Here is a 22,937-nt window from a genome sequence, read left to right as displayed (position 1 = left end):
AGCGGGTCGTCGGTGAAGAATTATTCACGTACGAACAATTTACTACTTTTGTGACAGAAATCGAGGCTATCCTGAACTCCCGTCCTTTAACTCCTTTATCATCTGACCCAAACGATCCAGTCGCTCTGACTCCTGGACATTTTTTGATCGGCGCTTCATTAACGAGCTTGCCAGAAGCTGATTTCACATCTACACCGACGAATCGGCTGTCAAATTGGCAGCACATCCAAAAGGTGAAACAAGATTTTTGGTCAAGGTGGTACAAGGAATACATTAACCACTTAAACGTTCGACATAAGTGGACAAAGGGTTCGCACGAAATCAAAATGGGAACCATTGTCGTTCTCAAGGACGATCATCTGCCACCGCTGCAATGGAATCTCGGGCGAATCATCGAGGTCCATCCGGGCGAAGATGGCATCATTCGTACGGTCACCGTTCAGACGTCAACCGGAATTTACCGTCGAAATGTTAAACGTCTGGCACCCCTTCCAATCCACAATGTGACATCAGGATAAAGACAATTATTAGTCGATATTTTAGCGATAAGTAATATTAATAATATTTTTGTATTATACGCCGTTTAACATTGCATAACGGAACGACCGTTCGAGTTCCGAATTATTGTAGAATATCGAGTAAGGTATTGATCAACTTAATTGATCAACGGGGGGAGCATGTTCCGTTCGAAGAGGCAAACGCATTTATTGCTGCCAGATGTGGAAATCCGAATTCTTTAAGGACTTGCTTATTCATTCATATTTCTAAAAATCCACATCTGGCCGAATAAAGTAATTTCGTGCTTTCTTCGAGCCGAGTGTTCCTCCCTAATAACCATCGAAGGCCGTATTGCCCCGCAATCGGTGCCTTCGCCAGCTCATCCTTTTCGGACTCGTAGGATCGGAGCTGACTAGCGGGACAATACGGCCATAAAAATATTCGGAAAATACGCGCGTGGGCCCGCTCGAGCCACGCTATTCCGGGGTTCGTTCTTCCTCCCCAATCTTCGCGGCCTTCGACATGAAGGCGAGGTCTCCTCCACCTTCATCGCGAGGAAAACGGGGGCGGTTCCTTTGCCCCGTCAGGGTGACAAGGAGGATCTTCCTTCTTTCGGTCGAAGGCCAATCAATATCGATTTTTGTTTCATCGTGCAAAATCGGTGACGCCCTTAGAGTCGCGCGTTTTGGGGGTTGTAAGGGGATGAAGAGCGAACTCCAAAAAAATCGAAAAGAGAAGATAAAACGTCGTCATTCGGACGAGTTGATTTCTAAACGTAACGACAGGGGATCGCAAGTCATCGTTCGGACTTGTCGATTTTTTAACTTAACGAGTCATAGAATCGGACTCTTCCATTTTAGTCATATTACACTTTATCGTCGAGGACTATCCGAAGTAATTTGAAACAGTTACTCAATATTAACTTGGCGAGTGACAACCCGAGATTCGCGAGACGAAAACGCGAACCGTACAGTCAGTTTCGAACATTGCATACGCACTTCGAGGATTTTTGCAAATTTTCGGTCATCCCCGGAATCTTCTAACTCTGTCTGCAGCACGTTTTTCTATCTGTCTATCCTCTCAGGGTGTTCTCAGCAATGTTCGCATTCGCGGCGATCCTGTCTGGACGGGGCTGAACGATTCGCTCTGACTGCTACCAGCCAGAATTTGTTCCGACTTCTAAAGTTTGTTGCCAGCGTTGGCACTTCCCACCACCTGATAACCGTCGTGAACTCACCTGCTTTCAGCCCACGCGACCGCGAAACAATACAATAGAAAATATGTCTTACAGGAATACACATACAAAATGAAAAAAATTCTTAAGATAAATGTTACTTTATTCAAAAATTTTTTATTTATGAAATTGAAGTGATATAAGATATAAGCTTATACAGGGTGCTCCACGCAGCTGGAGCAGGCTGTATCTCCTAAACAATTTGGAATAGATGATATTATAAGTAAAAGTTGATTGGTATCAGACAGTGCATAATATGCAACTATGTTTATGCACTCTTTTGCATCAGTGTATCAGAAAAATGTAACTGCCCTTTTTTTTTTAATGGAAACCTATGTTTTTGACTGCACCAATCTATGCAGCTTCTTGTGCTCTAATAAAAGTGCTAACATGCTCGTGCCTTAAACTTATTCGTTAGGAAATTATCAAAGTTGAAAGTTCTCTGAATTATTTCGATCTCTCGACAAGTGTTTTGGGGTACCTACGTTACAACAAGTGTTCGAACAGTTCTCTATTGGAGTCCAAACATGTTTCCATCCGCTTCTTAACGTTGCGCAACATATTTCTGATATCCCTTTCCGCAATTTTGGATATTTTGTGCTGAATGCGTTGTTGGAGCTCCTTAAGATTAGTAATGGAGTGCGAATACACTCTATCTTTTAAAGATCCTCATAAAAAGAAGTCAGGGTATGTGAGGTTCGGTAATCGCGGTGGACATAAAATCGGCCCTTGTGTACCAATCCATTTCGCTCCATAAGTTTTATTTAAATGTGTGGCAACTATCTGTGAATTCTGTGCTGGAGCACCGACTTGTTAAAAGTACTTTATGTTCTGCCGTTTACTTAGAGGAATCTCTGTATCGTGTAAGAGAACTGGTAGGTCGGATTCCAGAAAGTTTAGATACCTTTAACCGGTCAATGTTCCGTTAGAGAAATGTGAGTTTGTCAAAATTGCACACCAAACATTTACGCTGTACCGCATTTGAGTGTTAATGTTCCTCGTGAGGCGTGGATTTTCAACGGACCTTGTATGTTCATTATTTCTAGAGAATTTAAAATATAAAATTTTCGTTTTCCTGAATACGCCGTAAATAATATCGGCAACAGCTCAGTCTTCGGACTTCGTCCTCAGGCCGCAATGTGTTTTTCAATGGAGAACCGATAGGAATAAAAGGTCAGTGAAACGTGTGCTCCATGAGCCGGGAAAATCTCGTTTACTAGCTTACTAGTTGTGGTGGCTGATAACGGCAGCCTATCTCGACTATGCTGTACAACACAGCGGTCACCCGACGCTTGTTAATCCATTCGTCACACGGGGGTTTTGTGAAGGCGCGGGAGTAGAATGACGAATGAGCAACACCTGCCTCACGATAGTGTACTTTGCAAGTGAACCGCTAACCAGTGGCCATCCAAGGACTGGTTCCAGATGCTCCCACGTCGAATAACAGTCGCCAGGAACCAAAGAAACTTATTAATTCCGTGTGTCCGTCTCTGTACTGTAGCGGTCCTCGAGCGGTTTGATAGCCGAAAAGCGCTCACCGAGGTGTACTCTAGAATCTAGAGCGAATATTTGCTGACTGATTAGCGGAAATCGGTAAACGTCTCGCGTAAACGTGACATGTCAATTAGCCGCTACGCGGTGCTCTCCCTCTCCCTCTCCCTCTCCCTCTCCCTCTCCCTCTCCCTCTCCCTCTCTCCCTTCCTCTCCCTCCCTCTCTCCCTCTCTCTCTCTCTCTGCCTCTCTCTACGTCGGGCCTGAAATTCGAAGAACTGATACAGATCGTTCACCCGATTGACTTCAACTGTAATTATCGAAAAGAGTCATACGTCGTTTCTCTCATGTCTGTTATGAGCGCGACGGAATCTCCTACCGAGGACACCTTCTGTACGTCATGTATACTAACCAACAACGGTTTTCGCGGATGAGACAAAAACTTGTTACAGCTCCACTTTTAAATAATAATTAAAAAAAAATAAAAACCGATTTTTCCGTACTTTTTACCGATTACAGCAACTAATACGTCCAATTTTCGTTCATTTCTTATAAAATAAGTATTTTTGTACAATTTTAAATATTGTGATATACAGTAAAATAATATACAATCTGTAGGAACTACGAAAACATTGCTTTTTATTTTTTTTACTATGGCGTATCAAGTTTAAAAAGTGTGAAACAAAATGGTATTACTGATATTTATATATTGAATTAATATGATCATAAATCCAGTTTTGCTATAATACTAAATTGGCATTTTTTAATTCTATTTCCCTGTTTTCTTATTTTTCACATCTTGGATAATTAATTTAAAAATCTGAAAAAATTCCAGAATATATGTCGCGATAACATGTCCCTGCTTTTTTTCGTAATTTTTTATTTAATAATCTAAGAGAAATTGTGCAACAACGTAGAAACCTTAAGTTTCTTATACAAGAATCGAGCACAACGAGTAGTAAACGCTACTCGCAGCTTGTGTTCTGTCACTGGACGGCCATCCGTCGGCTATAGGCGCTCTCTGATTGGTCGATGTTTTTCGCTAATAACTCGTTAACAAAGCTTCAGAGAACAATTGATTAACATTAAGGTTGGTCGGAAGCAGCCCAGGAATTTTCCCTTAACGGCTCCGCCACCTTGCGTGGGACACCATGTATAGAGATCCCTTTGCCATACGAGGAATGGTGATTTCTCGGTGGAAAGCAAGGAGGTGCGTTCAGCCGGAGACTGCTTCTTTGGGAGGGATCATAGATAGTAGGAACCGAGAAGGTAGCAAAATAAAAGGGCACGAGACCCAACAATTAAGAGGATGCACGAGGAAGATGAGCCGGAAATGGTTGCTCAGAAGAGAAAGACGGTCCCAGCACAATGCGCTTCACACAGGATTTTTGCATGGTTTTTCCCTGGAACGGTAGACAAATGTCGAGACGCCGTCTAAAAAAAGGCCATACAGGTATAATTCTTTTCATATTCTTTTTTCAGACATGAGTGCAGACACTGGCCTGAAAATCCCAAACTTGACGCGTTCGGGACGCCTGCTCTTCAAAGGAGTGAAAGCAGTGTTGCGAACACCAGGTACAAGGTCATTGCCTGCTGTGCTCGAGCACCGTGTACATGGTCATTGCCTGCTGTGCTCGCAACGAAGGATGAGAAAACGGTCGAGAAAGACGTTTTCGGTATCGATTCAGCAGACATCTTTTAACAGCTGTCAAAGAGCGGAGACGTATCGATACGAATCTCTAAAAGCATTATTGCCTTGTAAATAAAGTTGTTTAGTTCCTAGTTTGGTGTTTCTAAATGTCAATGCGATGGTCGTAATAGATTAGATTTAACCCGATTCATAACAGATTATTACTGAAGTTCTCGATATACTTGTTCCTCACCGATTTTGATAATTTTCAAGTATGTCATAAAGGAGGTGATTTTGAACAACTTTTTTCTCTGCACATAATAAGTGGCTGCCCTTAGTTTCCGTGGTATTTGCAATACACTCGTTTTACTAGATAATTAAATTGTACCTTATATGCCTATGTTATCGACAGCGTATGCATGAACCCGATACAGCCGTTTATCTATTGTTTCTATTGTATAAAGACATCGTGATAGTTGGCAGGCAATATGTGCAACAGATGTTGAACTCCTTTGCCAATCAACATATCGTACCAAACAGTACCAAACGTATTGTAGGAATAGAATTGTCTGTATCTATTTATTGGGACGAGCACGCGACAGAAAAGTAGCGATAAATATGCGTATGCGATTAGCAAACCCCAGAATAGCGCCGCCGTTAAGCCGAAATTCGTCTCGTGAACTCAAAGCCGTTGTCGTCGTGATCGATCTTCCGTATCGTTTTCTGTACTCGTTCGTTGACTCGCGTAGCTCTGACCCCGCGCGCCGCGGGTGCGGCCTTTTGTTTTCCGCCGATCGAAAGTTCTCGCATATTCTCGCATATTCCCGCCTATTCTCGGTGTCCTTTTCAAATTAGGTGCGTAACCGCTCGTTACGCGTCGATGATGATGTCGCGGCGTATACAAAAACAACACATACATCTAGCGCACACACACACACGCACACACTCAAACACACACTCGCACTCGCGTCAGCGCTCACATCCTACAGTATTACTTTTGAGAAAGTACAAAATTTTGGAAACGTGGGCGAGGATCATGTTGTGTCATTCACTGTGTTCAATTAATTCGTAGAATTGATGAAAATAATTTTGTAATGTTTGAAGAATTGAAATAACTAGCTCGAGCTCTTACCATGCAAATATCCAAATACTTAAAATATACATTGTAACACCAACTCAATACAATACAATATTTAACGTATTGTAACGTATTGTATTGTATGTGACTTTTTTTACCTTCTTTCACTAAAATGCTCTTCCTTCTACGTCACTCTATCTATAAAATACTGTAAAACATTTTAATACTTTTCTTCGATGGTATAATTAAAAATTAATTTAGCCTTCTTCAAAGGTTTTTTAAACGTTACTAGATTTGATAAAACTGTAACAGACCGTGTCTCGTGATATATAATACGTTCACATATAGAGCGGCTTACCTGTGAACAGGGCGTAGGATTCGTGTGGCGTGCGATTAAGAAATAAATTTCATAGATTATGATTCCTCTTTAAAATAATATCTAACAATATTTATTAACTTGTCCAACCGTTCGAGTTCGAGTTGTACAAACTTGAAATACTTAACACTATTCTTAAAACTATATAACCTTCAATCTTTTAACGAAAGAGACTCTTATTAGCATGTGAAATAGTAATTGTCGCGAGTTTCTATATCGACGGAATATTAATGATCTATAATTCGAGCAGATGGCAGTGATGATCAATGTCAATGTGGATCAAGGAAAAGCCAAGGAGCTGGTAAAAACTGCCTCAGTCGGTAATCAAGAAGCTGGTCAAAGCTTTCTCGATTTGGAAGAACCAAGGAGCTGGTTAAAGCTGCCTCGGTATGGATTTGGAAGTTGAGGTTGAAATTCGGAAAAAGAGAACTGCGCTGCGTACGACTACAGTGTTCGTTCAATCTATGTCTCTGTTGGTGCTGGTACTGCCTTATTTATAAGCTGCCTCCTTCTTTTGGGCTTGATGACTCCCCTCGTTGTAGGAGAAGCATCTTACTGCGCTTACGTGTTCCGGAGTCATCGCAGGATACGCGTTCTTGTTTGGTTCGGAGGTCCTGGCGCATGTGTCTGATGATGCTCGTGCAGGCGTATTGGGAGTATCGTTCACCGATTGGTTTGTGATGTCGTTGCTTGATCGTCGTGTCGTCAATGCGTGCTCCATCGCACGCCATAGAATGTCGTTTCGGTGACGTACTGATTTTATGTGCATGCGTAATGAGAAGCGTCCTGCTGTGTGTGCGCACGTGCGTTGCATGTCGTTGGCGCGAGGATTCAATCTAAGGGTTTGATGTTAGGGTTATGAATTAGGGGTTTAGATCAATACCATCTGTTCAGATTTAGCTATCACTCATTATTTATTATCTTAGTTGAAAAATTCTCTTTTGAAAACTCGATTTCTTCGCATGTGAGGGCGAAATCACTGCCGGTTTGTTACAAAACAGTAAATACTGTTGACAATCAAACATCAGTTGTTATACGTTTGAGTCTGGGAGAATGGAATCCGAACACGGAGTTAATTGTGAAGGGGTAAAGATTCGCTTAGTGAGAAGAGGCATAATTTATTGTTGAATATTGGGCTTAGCCGAACCGTTTAGTTTATTTCAAGTGGACTGTAGTTAACAATATTAGGAGTCCTCGGTAAGATGCAATGTCTTTCCGACCAAACGGACAGACAGAATCAGCAGAATAAATCTGACAAACATGCATAATTCTTACTGCAAGATTTCATTTGCTAAATACAGTACACGAAGTGCGAAAAGAGTTCTGACTTTAAGCGAAGTCTGAACGTAATGCTGTTTCGTCAAACGGAGCCCGAAAGAAAACTGGGACTGCTAAAGCAGGATTCGATTAAAGTTAAAGCGTAGCGTGCCGCTCACGATTGCGAAAGCTAGTCTTCTCTTTGCTACACTATCGTGTTTTCTTACTTTATTTGCAGATTTAAATTACGCGGCTGACGGTTCCTCTCATACGCACACAAAACCTTCGCAACTTCGTTCAAAGCTAATCACAAAAGACCTTTGAGATGGTCTCGAAGTAACAAAAAGATTTAAAACACTGTTATTCGGTTGTACATGAGACAACACAACCCAAGGGCGTAACAATTCATAATCCTATTTATGACGTCTCTACCACTATAACTGTATTAATATACGTTTAGCCATGTGTAATGTCCCTAAAGCGGACTTAAAAAGCGGTTATATAACGGGCATTTGGCTCGTCCGCGAGATTCGTGATCTGTTGGTATACGTGATCGACCGAAGGTCGCCTTCGGTTGGAGAATCCATTGTCCTAACAGCAAAACACGATCAGTTGTCGTATGACTCGTTTTATCGTTAAAATTGAAGTTCAAACAAAGTAAGCATTGTCGAGCAACGGTTTTGAACTCCAGGCCCGATGTCGAGTGAAGACATCGGAGCCTGAAGAAGAGAGAGAGTACATCGTATTACATTAGAACGAAACAAAAGATAATTGGTGAGCGCCGCATAGTGGTAAAAATTAGCACGTTCCCCGCTTTGCGGAGAAACACGCGGCTCTCGCCCCAGTCGTCTTACGGCAGTCTAGCTTGCGACAGTCAGTTCGACCGATCGTCAAGCTCCTATCAACATAACCAGTTCCAAGATTTTAAGTAGTTTGGTTACCAGACACTTGAAATCTCACTCGCTTTCACAGCTGAAACGTTGTCTCCTGCGACTAGGAAGCTGCTCTGTTCGATTAATACGTATAATACGTACGACAGAGCACCTAGTCCGTCAAAGGTGACAATTTAGCGAGATTTGCGCTCTTGGAATAGAGGGCTGCCCTGATTCTCTGAATTTCGTCTTCGTCTAGGAGCAACAAAGGCCGCTGCCTGGTTAATCCCTGAGAGACGGGTTACAACACAGAGAGCTAACGTACGTGCCTATCACCTCTGCGTTACTCGCGCTCTGCCACCCCGTTTAGAAGCAACCCCGGTGTGACGAATAGAAGCACACGGTGAGGTGAACGGAGTCGCGGAGTCTCTGGCCGTCCTCAGCCTCCAGGACTAGCAATCGCTAGTTATAGCGTGTCCCCCCGCTCGCGAATCCCCAAGTTATCGGGATTCGTACGAAACGAGCTTTTCTATAAGGTGCAAGGTGAAGAGAAGAGGTCCCCCCTCCTCTCCAGCCGCTCACTCATCGACTTTTTCTTCGCACCAGAAGAAGAGTCGATAATACAGTCCACTGCATTACCTTCGTATTACAGGCAAGGTATTGCTATCCCCTCCACATAGGCTCGTGATCGAAGCCTGGAGTCGGGAATCTTCGGTACAGCTTGATTTACACTCTCGCTTACCGCCGCGGTTCCGCCGCTATTTCTCTTTTTCAGATGCCAACGTCGCTGAAGAGTTTGAGCCGACGTCGCCATCACACCAAGGGCCCTCCAATCTACCACCGACCACTGGAGCCGCCGAGGACCGGAGCAAGCCCTAGCCCCCAAGGAAAAAAATCCAAATAAAGGTCGTTACTAAGTCCTTTTAAGGGCCGACTTAAAATTGAATTTGTGTACCCGTTTCTTTCTTATACCCTCACTCTCACCTTATCCGGACCTCCGTTAGATCACTTATTTTAAGCGATTCTAACAATAATAATTTATTCACTAAAACTTATTCTAATCCTAACGTTAATACAATATTGATATCTATCCTAATCTGATTAAATATTAATAAGATAATATGAGGTTATATTATGTGTGATTTTATAAATGTGAGGTTATATTGAACGTGATTATAATTATCTATCAGTTATCTTGATAACGCAAGGGTTGTGCAAATATGTTATGTATCATTGAACGAGAGTTAGGTTGTGTGATATTATTCGCGATAGAGGATCCTCTATACAAGGCGCAGTGTGTTGTGTATGTGTCTGCAATAGATCCTATCTCGTATACCCTGGTCGCTGCCAAAGTTATAGGTGGCTATAACCTCAAAGCAGGTCTCAAGATTCCATGAAACATATAATCTTTACCTAATTGCTTAAGCATCCGTAAGCCCTTCGTTATCTTTTCTACATCAGCCGCTACCCTGGAGAAAAGACTCTTCAGGAGCGGACTTAGAAATGTGTCCGACTAGGAATGGCTTCTAGCGTTTGTTGGCAGGCGATTCGTCTGCTTACGGCAAGCACGAACTCTATATTAAAGAAGCATCAATTACTATTTGGTAGAACGGTCGCTACCCCTAAAGGAGCGGTCTCGATCTTTAGTATATCAACTACCTCCAAGATGTCGTCCGTACTGCACTTACTTAGAATCGTCGTAGTGCACCTGTCATAAGGTTACTTCAGACTGAACCTGTAAAGGAGCATCAAGTACTCTTGATCTCTGGAAAACGGTCGCTACCCCTAAAGGAACTGTCTCGATCTCACTGGACGAGTATATCAGCTGCCTCCCAGATCTTCGTCTATTCGGAACCCGATGCCAGAGAGAAGTGTCTCCTGCTGTTTTCGCAGCTCCTTATATACCCGCCAGTCGGAGTTCGCACATGCGCAGTTGTTCTAATTCTAATGGCGCTCTTATTCTAATAGTGACTGTTTTAATATGAAAACGTACGAAATATGTTATACTTGTATGAGAATGTAATTAAAATCTATAATATGTAACGTGTGTCGTAATATAAAAATATCTATTAATAAATGAATGAACAGAATACGCGCTTATATACAATAATAAGAATGAAATAGAAAGAGATAGGCATATTTACTCTAAGATGGAGAGAGACAGCGATAGTAGAGAGAGATAGAGTGAAAATAGGAAGAGACAGAGACAGTTATTTAAATTCTTCAAACATTACAACATTATTTTCATCAATCTCACAAATTAATTGAACACGACGAACGACCCAGAATGAATGTTAACCTATATTTCTACATAATTTAGTACCAAATTATAATAAGCGTAGCGCTGAGATAATGATTGTTCAAATCCTGTATATCCCTCATTATCATTTACGAAACTGCCAAAGAATATTCTTTTAGTGAGTGGAGCTATCATAATCTGTGATTCCACACCTTGCAGCAGATAGCGCTACGGTAGGAAATCAAATAATTCGCTAAGTGAAACATAAGAAAACATAAGTTTGAATATTAGAACTAACAAATATATAAAAAGAAGGATTAAGATACTACAATTCAATAATATTAGAACCAATAATAATTATAAGATAGCTTCTTTATGGATTCCTTCACATTGTGGCATTCAGAGAATGAATATGCAGATAAATTATGAAAAGAAGCTACAAAAATAGACTAAAAGGAAGAATATAGCAGCATTCTCTAACTCTAAAGAATTATTTACCAAAAATATGTGGAAAGAAAGCGAAAATACTTTCAAATTACAATTTATAAATAAAGACAAACCATACTACAATCTATTTTATGCACTCAGAAAAAAACTATGGTTTCATATAACAGAAATTACAAGAGCTTTCATAGTTAGGTTTGGAAGATTAAGAATAAGTCTTATGAATACAAAGAAATATTTAGCAAGGATAGGAATCATACAAAGTCTGAAATGCGGATGCAATTACCCTTCCGAATACATAGATTATGTTCTTTGACCTTGCCCAAGATTTAAGAATGGAAGAAAAGAGCTGTTGCCAAAATTATAAAAAGCCAATTAGAAACCACCTTTAAATATCAATAAAATAATGGCAGTTTCAAACTTAACAATTCTAACTGAAAATGAATTACACAAAAGTGTAATCGAAATTAGAAACATAAATATGAATGTGATTATAAGATACCAACGGAACCTATAATTGTAAAAAAAACACTAGGTTATTAGAAACTTGTAACAAAAATATTTTGGAAATTTGTTAATAGATTAAAAAGTCCAAAATATACAATAAAAAAAATCTTACAACGCTGTATCCCTCACGAAGCTACTAAAGAATATTCTTCCATAGTGTGAAACTATCCTATGCTCAGATTCCTCACTCTAAGGCAGACGACGTTACGGTAGGAAATCCTCAATTCTTACAGCACTGAACTAGGGTTAGAGATAGAGGTTATCCTTTTTTTTTTTTTTTTTTATTATTATTATTATTATTATTGATTGCGTATTTTGGATGAAGGTAATAAAATACTTTATATGTTTTCAATCTAATTTGTCATGTTTATTTCATAATTTTATTCATTTAGGCATTATTTATTAGCTTACAAGTTTTTCCACTCATTGACATTTAAAGCAGAAGTCTTTGTAAGACAGGCTTATTAACAATTCTCAATTAAATTAGTAGCTTTAGTATGTACAATATCCTGCATTTCAGAAAGGAGACAACCTTGTGCAATTATATGCGCATTTTGAATTTGCTATTTGAAAGCAGGTAAGTACAATAAAAGATTTTATAAAGTGATATAACTAAATTTTCATGTCACAGTCACAATATTGAAACTAATGTAGGTATTTGTATTTCAGGTAAATTCGTTTTCATTGGTTGAGTACCTATTAGATAAATTAAATAATCAAAACCAAGGAAATAAAATTATGGACCATGTTAAAGCTATGTTGGATAATAAGAATGATGTCATAACAGTTTATGGCAGATTTTATTTGCTAGCTAGTTAATTATATCGATTACAAAAACACATTAAATATAACCACAATATTTAAAAATTTTTAAATATGCATTAGTGGTATATTATAGCTACATTTGGGTATTTTAAAATATAATGAACGATCATTATTTCTAAATGTAATATAATAAATGGATTCTACCAAATACCATCAGAATTTTATACGAAACAAACGAAATAGTTCTCTCTTTTACTTTCTCCCTTTCCTTTTTTCATTATTCATGAATTAAGAATTTGGTTGATAACAGGTACAAATGTTAAACAGTAAATTGTTAATAATATTTATGTCAATACTACAGTATTGTAACATTAGAATAAATCCAGAATGTAACAAACGTAGCCTTCGATATTTAAAGGGTTGTAGGGGATCCAAATTCGAGCGCAAAATGTTGTATGACATAATGTCCAACCTGTTTTCGTTTTGCAAAAGTAATGCATTAGAGACAACGTACATGCATGCTAAACTAGCAATGCGTCTTTTATACCTATTGTAAGTTTACACATTACAATTAATTTTTATGTATGTGCACGTTTATGTCACATGATATCTTTTAGTTTTACAAGTTATTTTCAATAGTTGCTACATATTATAGTTTTCATATTGCATATCTTTAGGTAATATATGTAAATACAATAATTATTATATATTAGCATTATGTTACCAGCAATCATTATTTTCTATTTATAAATGTTAACTGTGAATGTAATGCCACATTATGTTATAAATACAGTGAATGTAGTTTCTAAAAGTCTAAACTTTTAATGACTTTTGTTCTTGTATTTTACAGATTTTTGCTATTTTTTTATTACTATTACTCAATTTTACATGACACAAAATGGAAAATAAAGAAAATAAACAGAAGATATTGAGTTGCCTGATCAAAGGTAAGATTTAATTTAGAAGCATAACTGATTTTATTTTATGTTAGTTAAAATCACACTATTTCAACTTTATAGTTTTTCTTATGTATTAATTAATTCATACATGTTCAGTTTTATTATAAATGATAAATATTAAATTTAATTAAATTTTATGTATTATTTATTTTACTTATTAACTTCCAGTGCATGTAAGAACATAATATAATTACTATATCAGTTAACCTGATTATTAATATTAAGCAAATTACTTACTACTTAATAATATATCTCAAATTTATATAATTTAATCACCAGTTCATGTAATAGTTGTTTGCATTCATATACATAGGCCCTGGTCCGATATATAAGTTGCGGCCTCTAGTTGGATATGAAGAACATTGTCCATCTCGACACAGGAATCCAGCGTATAGTATACGACAGCGTACCCATATACATACAAGGAGTATTGGTCCTGGACCACAGTATAATGTTGCCGGAATTACAAATTATGGATTAGATAATCCACCTGCATATACAATAGCAGGCAGAGAACCTTTCAAAAGTGAATACCGTTTTTATGTGTCCATAACAACGTATTATAGCTCAATTATTTACATGAACGTCGATATTACAGACGTTGGATGGGTATCTGGGTTTATTTATATTTAAGGTTTTCGAGGTCGGTAATTGCTAGAGGTATGCGAAATCCCGAGTTTTTGGGATCGGGGCAAAATCGGGCGAGATGCCGAAGCAGTACTAGTGCTCAAGCTACCAACAGTGGTTGAAACAGTTCTAAAAATAACTGTTTCAAAACAGTTAGAAACAGTTCTGAAAATGATTATTTCAAAATGTTATCAAGTATTTTCGCGATAGAGGTACCACTTTTGGGACTAGCCCGGTTTCTCTATCGAGTAGACACTACGAATTTTGGTATCAAATTACATCGAGTGAGGTTCGGCAACTTACTTTCATTACAGAAAAAGATAGTGATTGAAAAAGAGAGGGGCTGAGAGTCTAGGCCCGAAGAGGTTTAAATGCCTGCGTATCGGTGAGACAACACTAACAAAATGTCTGTGGAAAATATAAAGTTCTACATTTTTGATTTCTTGTGAATGAAAAGTTCACTAACATATTGGTGAGAATTTTCTGATTAAAGTGACACCAAATATGATATGATTTTGATTATATTTATCGGTTGAATAAATGTTAACATTTCATTCATTATCTACATACATATCGCTCTTCGTGACTTACAAGTGGTCCAAATTATGTCATGTTTGTTGTCGTTTTCACTGACTGTAACATCTGGTCAAAAGAACCTCTACGTCAGTGATGCTCAAGAAGAGTATCCGCGAGCGTCTGGCAATGCTCGAAATCGCTCGTGAGTTCGTCAGCAGCCTAGCCCGAACGGCTTCCCCACTCCTTGATGAACGGCCTTAAAGTAGTTTCGACAGCTCTCTTTTCTGCTGTTACGCTGCTAAAGTCGGCCTTGAAACCGCTTGCTCGCCTTAAAGGTACATACTCGCTGCTCTAAATAAACAACAACAAAAAGTAAGTAATACAGTCAAAAGTGGACAAAACCGCTTTATCAAACCGTAACGTGTAGAGCAAACGTTTTCATGTTCACTGATTTCCGTATGTACTCTACTCATACTAACAAACTTAAATTATATGTGGCTAACAAGACGATTTTAGAATATTATTAAAAATAATATTGAAAGAGAATAAATTATTAGCATTTATTAACAAGAAAATATGGTCAAAATTACATATATCATATTTGGTGTCATTTTAATAAAAAAAAATCCAGTAAGTCGAAACTGAAATAGAAACCTGAATACATTATCGGTGTTTTTACAGTTATTTTTCTGGTACCGTAATTCTACTTGTAATATCTGTACAGTGCATATCTATGACCGTATTTTGCGGGTAGCATAATCTTGAAATGTTTCATTTTCGTTACATAGAGTACGGCCTACATGAATTTTGCAAATTAAACGCCTTGGGAAATTTTTCAGTCATTCGGAGGGGACGGCTGTTTTTCAATAACGTAATATAATATGACCATTTTGTAAAATGCAACGAGAACTATAACTTTCTATAAAAATAATAATGAAGGTCATAAGGAAAAAAGCATTTATTTTATTTTATACTTACTTGTAAAAGAGCTCTCTAGTTCAGCCAGAACTTATTTATTTGTTATAAATAGGGTTGGGAATACATTATAAATGTGTATGGAAATACTTATGTTCACATTTTTAAGAATTTCATCAAGAAGGGAAAACTTTTAATTTTTTCGGTGTTTATTTTTTGGGTATAAGAGCACTATTATTGAGAAACGATAACTGTTAATCGCCTTCTAACACATCTCATTGGCAGTAGTCGGAAGGTCACTAATCTCAGGGTAAGAGGTGATAAAATAATTTTTGTTTCGTCCACGTGGATTATTGTCGCGTTCATTCTTTCTTTTTTTGTATTGCATTGAATACAGTTCGTATAGTTCAATGGCAACTAAATTTTCTTCCATATCGTAATAGGTACATATACAAGGTGTTCGATAACAGGTGTCCGATAATTTAAGGGGTGATTCTTGGGGTGATTCTAAACAACTTTTTCCTTAGCGAAAATGTTTGCTGAGGCTTTGTTAACAAGTTATTAACGAAAAACATCGACCAATCAGAGAGCGTCTTTAGCCAGCGTTCGGCCGTCCAGACCGGGCGCAAGTTACGCGTAGCGTTTATTCTCATCGTTCTCGAGGCTTGTACAAGAAACTTAGCATGCATCAAGTTATTGCTGAATTTCTCTTGAAAAATCTGAACAAATTCCATAATATGTGGCTCGATAACTTACGTGTTTCTGATTCTTTTCAAAATTTTTTATCAAATAGTTCAAAAGAAATTCAGCAATAATTTGATGTATGGTGTGTTTCTTGTACAATATTTGTACATTATAAAAAATATATCTTCTATGACCTTTAGTGTATCTTTGATCTTGATTTTTTGTATCAGAAGTTATACATAGTTCTTGTTGTATTTTACAAAATAGGTATTTTATATTTTAATTTCATATATTATTGAGAAGTGCCCACCTTTCAAATGGTTGCAAAGCATCCCAAGATATGTAATTTATAAAATTCATACAGGCTGTACTTCGCATAACAAAAAATGTACAACCAAAAATGAAACCTTTCAAGATTATGATACTCAACCGCTTTGGGTCACCAAATGTTCTTGTACAGACATTAGAAGTAGAATTTCGGTCCTACGGAATTACGGTACGGGAACAAGATTCGTAAAGTAAGCGATGATGTATTTCGATAATAGAAGATGGCATTTCTCTCATCACGCAGACAGGTACCGCAATCGTGACATTTGACTGAATTTCGGTTTCAACCGTAATGTTGAGAAAAAAGCCTCTCATACACTTCGATTCTGAAGATTAAACATAACATTTCTATTTTTCATAGACCATTACCGTAACCGTAATCATATCGATTTCGACTCCCTGCAAAAATTTCGCGAGTCAGTTTGTGAAATTTTCATTGACGAAAAACTGAAAATAAAGAAGTTATGCTAAACATCAGTGTTATCTTACTTATACGGAAGCGAGATAGCTTAACGATGGAAAGCTGAAACCCCTAATTCTAGCCATTTCAAGAGAATTCCACCGCCAAGTCCCAAATCTTAAAGTCCCACTAACGCTGCAAAGTCCCACTATCGCAAAAATACTGTATATCGGTTCTGGTTGAAACAGTTATGAATAACTCTTATTCTGAATGACTGTTATAGCATGTATAGGGCCGATATTTCCAAGCATATCGGTTTTGGTTTCGATTCTTCGGCTCTGCCGATGTAATATCGATTCTCTATTCGTTATATAACTGTTATTTCTCAGTTCTATATCAATTACGATTTTATATAACATAGTTCTTATGCCGGTTTTATTATGATTCTTCTTAGTTCTGTTAGCATGAATATAGAAGGATTCTAATTCAGAAGTACGGGGGGGGGTTCCCGTCGGTTATTATGGGGCCTATTTTCTCAGACCGGATTTTTAATAATTCTGGGACCACAGACGAGTATACAGGGTGTCCCAAAATAGAGGGACATCCCGGAACATGCAAGTTCCTCGTGCCAAAAAAAATGGAAAACTCCCTCACCATTTAGTAATTTAAGACTTCGTTTCCAAGACATTAGCTGTTCAAAATTGAAAGTTCGACTTCTGGGGCGCGCTGTTCAAACGTCAGATAGTGTTCGCGCAGCGACATGCGTTCGTAGTTCGTAATGTCACACAAGAGACTCGCGTAGATGCACGCTCACACAAAGTTTATAGTTGACTGTACACATTCATAGCTTTTTAATCCATTTACATTTAAGGTATAGTGTTTAGTATATTTAATTACCTAATTGTTAAAAGAAAAAAAAGGAAAATGTTCAAACACGTCTGCTGACGCATCTTCATAGTTCTTAAATCCACTACATAAATACTAATTATTTTATAGAAAGTGTTCAAACACATCTCTTTGCACTTCTACACACTTTTGTAATCTTCTTAATAAGGAGTCATGCACACGACCGCACACATCTTCAGTCTTTATTTGATCGAACGCATCCGATATATGCTGCCGTAGCGTGTACTTTTTGCTTAACATAGCCCTATAAGAAAAAATCTAATGGCGTAAGATCCGGAGATTGCGGTGGCCGAGGTATTGGGCCTCCTCGGCCTATCCACTAATTTTCATACGTTTCCGTCAAAAATCTTCTTATATGTTGACCAAAATGAGCAAGAGCATCGTCTTGCTGGTAAATCAAGTGTGGTTTAATATTCAACAGAACATCTTCTGATAATCCTGGTAATTGTTTCATAACGAAATCCAGATACGATTCTGCGGACAATCTGTGAGGGAGGAAGAACGATCCCACAAGTTTTCCACAATTTATCCCTGCCCACACATTGACGGTGCATTGATGTTGGAAATTATTTGTGTGAGTTTCGCACGGGTTTACATATCTCCACACGTGCGAATTTCGGGAGTTGAACGCACCATTTCTTGTAAATGTACTTTCGCCTGTCCACAAAATCTTATTTAAAATGTGTCGATTATATTTGTATATATTTAACAGTCACGTGCAAAACTCTAACCTAACAGGTTTATCGCACGATTGTCAAGCTTGGACGTGGTACAAATGATACGGATAAAGCCCTTCTTCTTATAGTATGCGATGAACTGAAAACCGTAACACGTTCAGACTATGCTCTACCTGCCACATACTTTCTTTTTTTATTTCTTTTATTAAAGCATGTAAGCCCTTAAAAGGGCTTATCTAGCTGAACATACAAATAAGTACAAACAAGTCGTATGACGCATACAACTTTCGTTCCCTTCAATTCCCGCGTGTGATGGAACCCAGAAAAATTTGATGAATCTATTGTTGGAAGTAGAATGAAAGAGAAAGAATTTTCTTTTGATTTCGAGAATGTATAGATTGATTCTGATGTTAAGCTTATGTGACTACAGTGACGACAAGGCGCTGAGGGAGTCCGAGAATATAAGGAAACTGTGGCCCGTGTGGAATAAGCGATATCAAGAGCATTATTAAGAGCAATACACTCTGCCGTGAAAATTGAAGCATTGCGATTAATAGCTCGCTTTATGCATATTTTGAGTTCAGAGCATATACAAGCCGAACCAACACCAACAGGGTCAGAAATCTTGCTGCCGTCCGTAAAGATGGATACGGCGTTGAGATTATTCGTTTAAATCCCAAGGGTTATTGAAAACACACTGTCAAAAAATCCTGAACAGTGTGACCGCGCTTTCTCTACATGAATACGAAAAAAACCAAGCGTCGCGATAGCGCTTCTTCTATTTTATGTCGACAAATCCCAATCGGCGCGATAGCGCTTGTCATAATTTATATTCTGCACATATAATATGTGCGAGATAACATGATTCTTGTTTTTTTTCACATCGCGCCGTCACAATTATTACAGTTGGCAAAGGAATCGGACGTATTCTTCAATAAGTGTTTCTCTAGGTATGCTTTCCACCTAGTTCACCTGTACAGAATTTAAGCCACTTGTTGAACATGCTAACAGAGTATTTAAATTACATTATAAACCACATAAAGAATTATCAATTAAATGAGTCATTAGTTAGAACTCTGTGTCATTCTAGCATAACCCAACACTTGCCAAATAAAAAACATCATCGTTGGGGCATAAAATACTGGATGCTGTATGATTCAGTTTCAAAATATTGTTTGGCGTTCTATTCCTATAAAGGTGCAAAACTAATAACTACTAGTGATAGAAAAAAGTTTGGACTTGGATATGCTGTTGTGGTAAATTTATTAAAAGATACCAATTGTTTGAATAAGGGGCATCACATTTTTGTCGACAACTTTTTCACTAGCGTTGATTTAGCTAGATATTTATATTCTATGGATACCTATTTAACTGGAACTATTAGAAGAAATGAGAAATGTATTCCCGATAACATGAAAGAAGTTAATGTAAATGAGGTAAAATATTTTCGAAAGAATGAAGTACTGTTCTGTGCGTATCGCGAAAAAAAGTGTAAACAATCCTGTATTATTAATTTCAATGAAAGCAGAAGATGAAAATCTGACAATAATAAAAAGTCGAAATGGAAGAGAAATACATTCGACAAAACCCTCTATCATTCAGTTTTACAATGCCTTCATGGGTGGTGTTGATGAATCAGATAAAATGCTGTATACCTATCTCGAAGAACGAAGAACAGTTAAATATTGGAAAAAGGTAGCCTTTAACATAATCAGCCGTATGGTTTTAAATGCATACATAATTAATAAGGAAAGAATTGACAGTAAAGCAATGAGTCGATTAGATTTTATTTCGAATATTATTTTTGAAATTCAGTGTGAGTGGATGAACGAAAAGAAAGCACATGGTCATGTAAAGGAAAAACCATTTGGTTTAGTAAAGTTGCCACAACGTAACTTGCGACGATGTGTAGTCTGTAGCACCACAAATGAAGTAAAAAGATCACATTTAATCTGTGTGCAATGTAAAAAAGGAATTCATTCAATATGTTTTGATGAACACCGATGTTACAAATTATAAGTGTTACTCTGCATTTAAATTGTTTGTTCATAACAAAAAATATTTTTAATTTGTAATTCGTTATTTTATGAAATACATCTATATTATTATATATGTGTATTGTAAGTTTATAAATATTTCAAGTTTTGTTCGATAAAAATTATTGAGAAGGTAACAATGAAATACAAAAATATTTTATTTGTATTATTTACATTAAAAAAAGGAGCTGTGTGATGAACGTGCGTCAGTAAATCTGAGCGCGCTATTTCAACAGTCGGTGACTGCACCGTCAATTTTCTACAGCACTTAAAATGTACTGGAATTTTTCAACACAATTTCTGAAGAGCGCGATCACGCTGCTTGGGACTCAAACGGTTATTAATGCGAGACTGAAAAGTGAAGTTGGCATCGTGAGAAGAAGATGCATTATGTCCTAGACTGACATCAAAGGGAATAGAACTGGTAACTGTATCAAAACTATGACGATAAATACACCAGTTGTCCTGCGATTACTATTTATTCTTCTGGCTCTGCTCTCCAGAAGCAACAAACCGGACTCCGCCATAATAATATTGGTAGGGGTACAGATACGGTAGTCGAAGCCACATCTTACAAGTTTTTCCAACCAACGTTTACTAGTAGGAAAGTTTAGTATAGAAAATATACGTTTACTATAGAAAAGACTATTCAAGAACAAAACGAAAGAAACGCTTATATAGAGTGAGAAGGGTCTCCGGATCGGAACCCCACCAGGTTCCTCGTGGACATTTAACAATGTTTAAGGTTCTGAAACATCTTTTCGACATAATGTCGATATAAGATTTAAAGGATAAATCGCGGTCAAATGTAAAAAAAAAGAGCTGAGGGGCAATCCTTTATGAAACAGTTGACGATTTTAATTTCTAAGAATCCAGAAAGAATTCGTTTTCTTGTGAAACAGACGAATTTGGTTTTTCCGGGTGGTAAATCTAAGCCAAGATCACACAGGTTAAAGTTAATCGACTCTATAGCATTTTCAATCGAAGAAACACCATAATCTAGTGAGGAGGACTTCGTATATACAGCTATATCGTCAGCAAACTGTAAGGTATATATATTGCGGGAAACATTTTTGGTAATGTCGCTAAAAAAATGTAAAATATATAAATATATGTAACATATATGAATATAAAAAATGTAAAATATATAAGAGAGGACTGAGAACTCCCCACTGAGCCACTCCCTTACACACGATCCTGGGCTCACTATTGAATTCGGAAATAACAAATCTCTCGTGAGTAAAGAACTTGATGAAGTGAAGAAACGACAGAGGGCAGGTCAGGAGAGTAAGTTTAGAGATGAGGATGTCAACATTAACTTTGTCGGACGCTCCAATTACAACTAGGAACATGGCAAGTAGGAATTTATTTTCAGAGAAGGCTTTATCAGATTCCAGTGAGAGACGAACTTAATTGTCAATACAAGATTTGCCCTTTCTGAAACCATGTTAGCTAGGAGGAAGAAAATTATTGATTTCAATCCACCATTCCAGTCTATTTTTGACCATAGTTTCAAACAACTTGCAACTGCAAGAGATTAAGAAGATAGGTCTGATACTTCAACCGTCAGCCTTCTTCATAAAATGGATGAAAGAGTGCTTCCAATTTTGCGGGAATTCGTGAGCGGCATACATTAAATTGCAAATCTTCGGGGCAGAAGTGGATCTCTTTGAATCCAGAGCAATATTAAATTCAATAGAGTCGAAGGAGTGGTTAAGGAATTCGTTTTCCTGGTGGGATGAGAAACGAGATAGATTAGTTAGAACCCAAGCCGGACTGATTTTGTTTAAGGCAGTTTCATAATCCTGTTTGGAACACTTAAATATTTTACATGTATTCCAGACATAGGAGGGATTGGTATGAATGTTGATGGATTCGGCAAATTTTCTGAAGCAAGCCTTCTTTTTGTTTTTAAAAGTTTTCCTGCCACGGACGACATGTTTTTATAATTGATTAAGTCCCCTCACTCATTAGAGTGTTCCAATTTTTTGAGAGAGACATGACGGAGTCGTTTAGCCTTTTCACTCTCTGAGTCCTACTATGGAGCCGGGTTGCGCCTTGCTGCTGAACGAGTTGTTCCCCGTTAGAGGGACAAGCAGAATGGATTGTTTATGTGATAGATCTGATGAAGAACTCATATTTGTGATTGGGAGGTAGAAGAACATAACTTAGTGAGAGGAAAGAATAATAAGAACCCTTCATGTAATCTCTGAACGTATCCCAATTTGCGTACATTTACGCGGGTCTCTCGTATAACATTATGAACTACGAACACATGTCGCTGCGTCAACACCGTCTGCCGTTTAAACAACTTATCCTGGAAGTCGAACTTCCAATTTTCAAATGCTAATATCTTGGAAACGGAGCCTCAAATTGCAAAATGGTAAGGAACTTTTCAATTTCTTTTTGCATGAACAATAAGCAAGTTTCGGATTGTCCCATTATTTTGGGATACCCTGTATAGGATAAATCGGATATTTAATGGACTTTTGTGTCTTA

The 22,937-nt window shown here is 37.7% G+C and overlaps 2 protein-coding genes and 1 long non-coding RNA gene across 4 annotated transcripts in view; all 3 read left to right on the top strand.

Moving 5' to 3' along the window:
* The first annotated feature begins 4,374 nt into the window (after nt 1-4,374).
* On the top strand, nt 4,375-4,925 carry LOC143187477 (uncharacterized). The gene is made up of 2 exons (XM_076391690.1): nt 4,375-4,634; nt 4,706-4,925. Exons 1-2 carry the CDS (start codon nt 4,375-4,377, stop codon nt 4,923-4,925), a joined length of 480 nt encoding a protein of 159 aa, XP_076247805.1.
* A 6,823-nt stretch (nt 4,926-11,748) lies between these two features.
* Nucleotides 11,749-12,529, top strand: LOC143187545 (uncharacterized). Of its 2 annotated transcripts, none has more exons than XR_013003224.1 (3): nt 11,749-11,835; nt 12,147-12,203; nt 12,296-12,529. It is a non-coding gene; the product is annotated as an uncharacterized LOC143187545 (long non-coding RNA). The 2 variants fall into 2 exon arrangements; XR_013003223.1 differs by lacking the exon at nt 11,749-11,835 and adding an exon at nt 11,892-11,951.
* Nucleotides 12,530-13,289: 760 nt separating this feature from the next.
* LOC143187527 (ciliary microtubule associated protein 1A-like) overlaps nt 13,290-22,937 on the top strand; it is a 53,472-nt gene continuing 43,824 nt past the window's right edge. The window contains exons 1-2 of the mRNA XM_076391744.1: nt 13,290-13,338; nt 13,664-13,876. Coding sequence (XP_076247859.1) covers nt 13,290-13,338; nt 13,664-13,876 — 262 coding nt within the window. The remainder of the gene's footprint in view (nt 13,339-13,663; nt 13,877-22,937) is intronic.

This window comes from Calliopsis andreniformis, unplaced genomic scaffold (genome assembly GCF_051401765.1).
Source record: "Calliopsis andreniformis isolate RMS-2024a unplaced genomic scaffold, iyCalAndr_principal scaffold0048, whole genome shotgun sequence".
NCBI classification, from domain to species: Eukaryota; Metazoa; Arthropoda; class Insecta; order Hymenoptera; family Andrenidae; genus Calliopsis; species Calliopsis andreniformis.
Note: the sequence above shows the minus strand (reverse complement) of the source record. Positions and strands in the feature narration are given on the sequence as shown.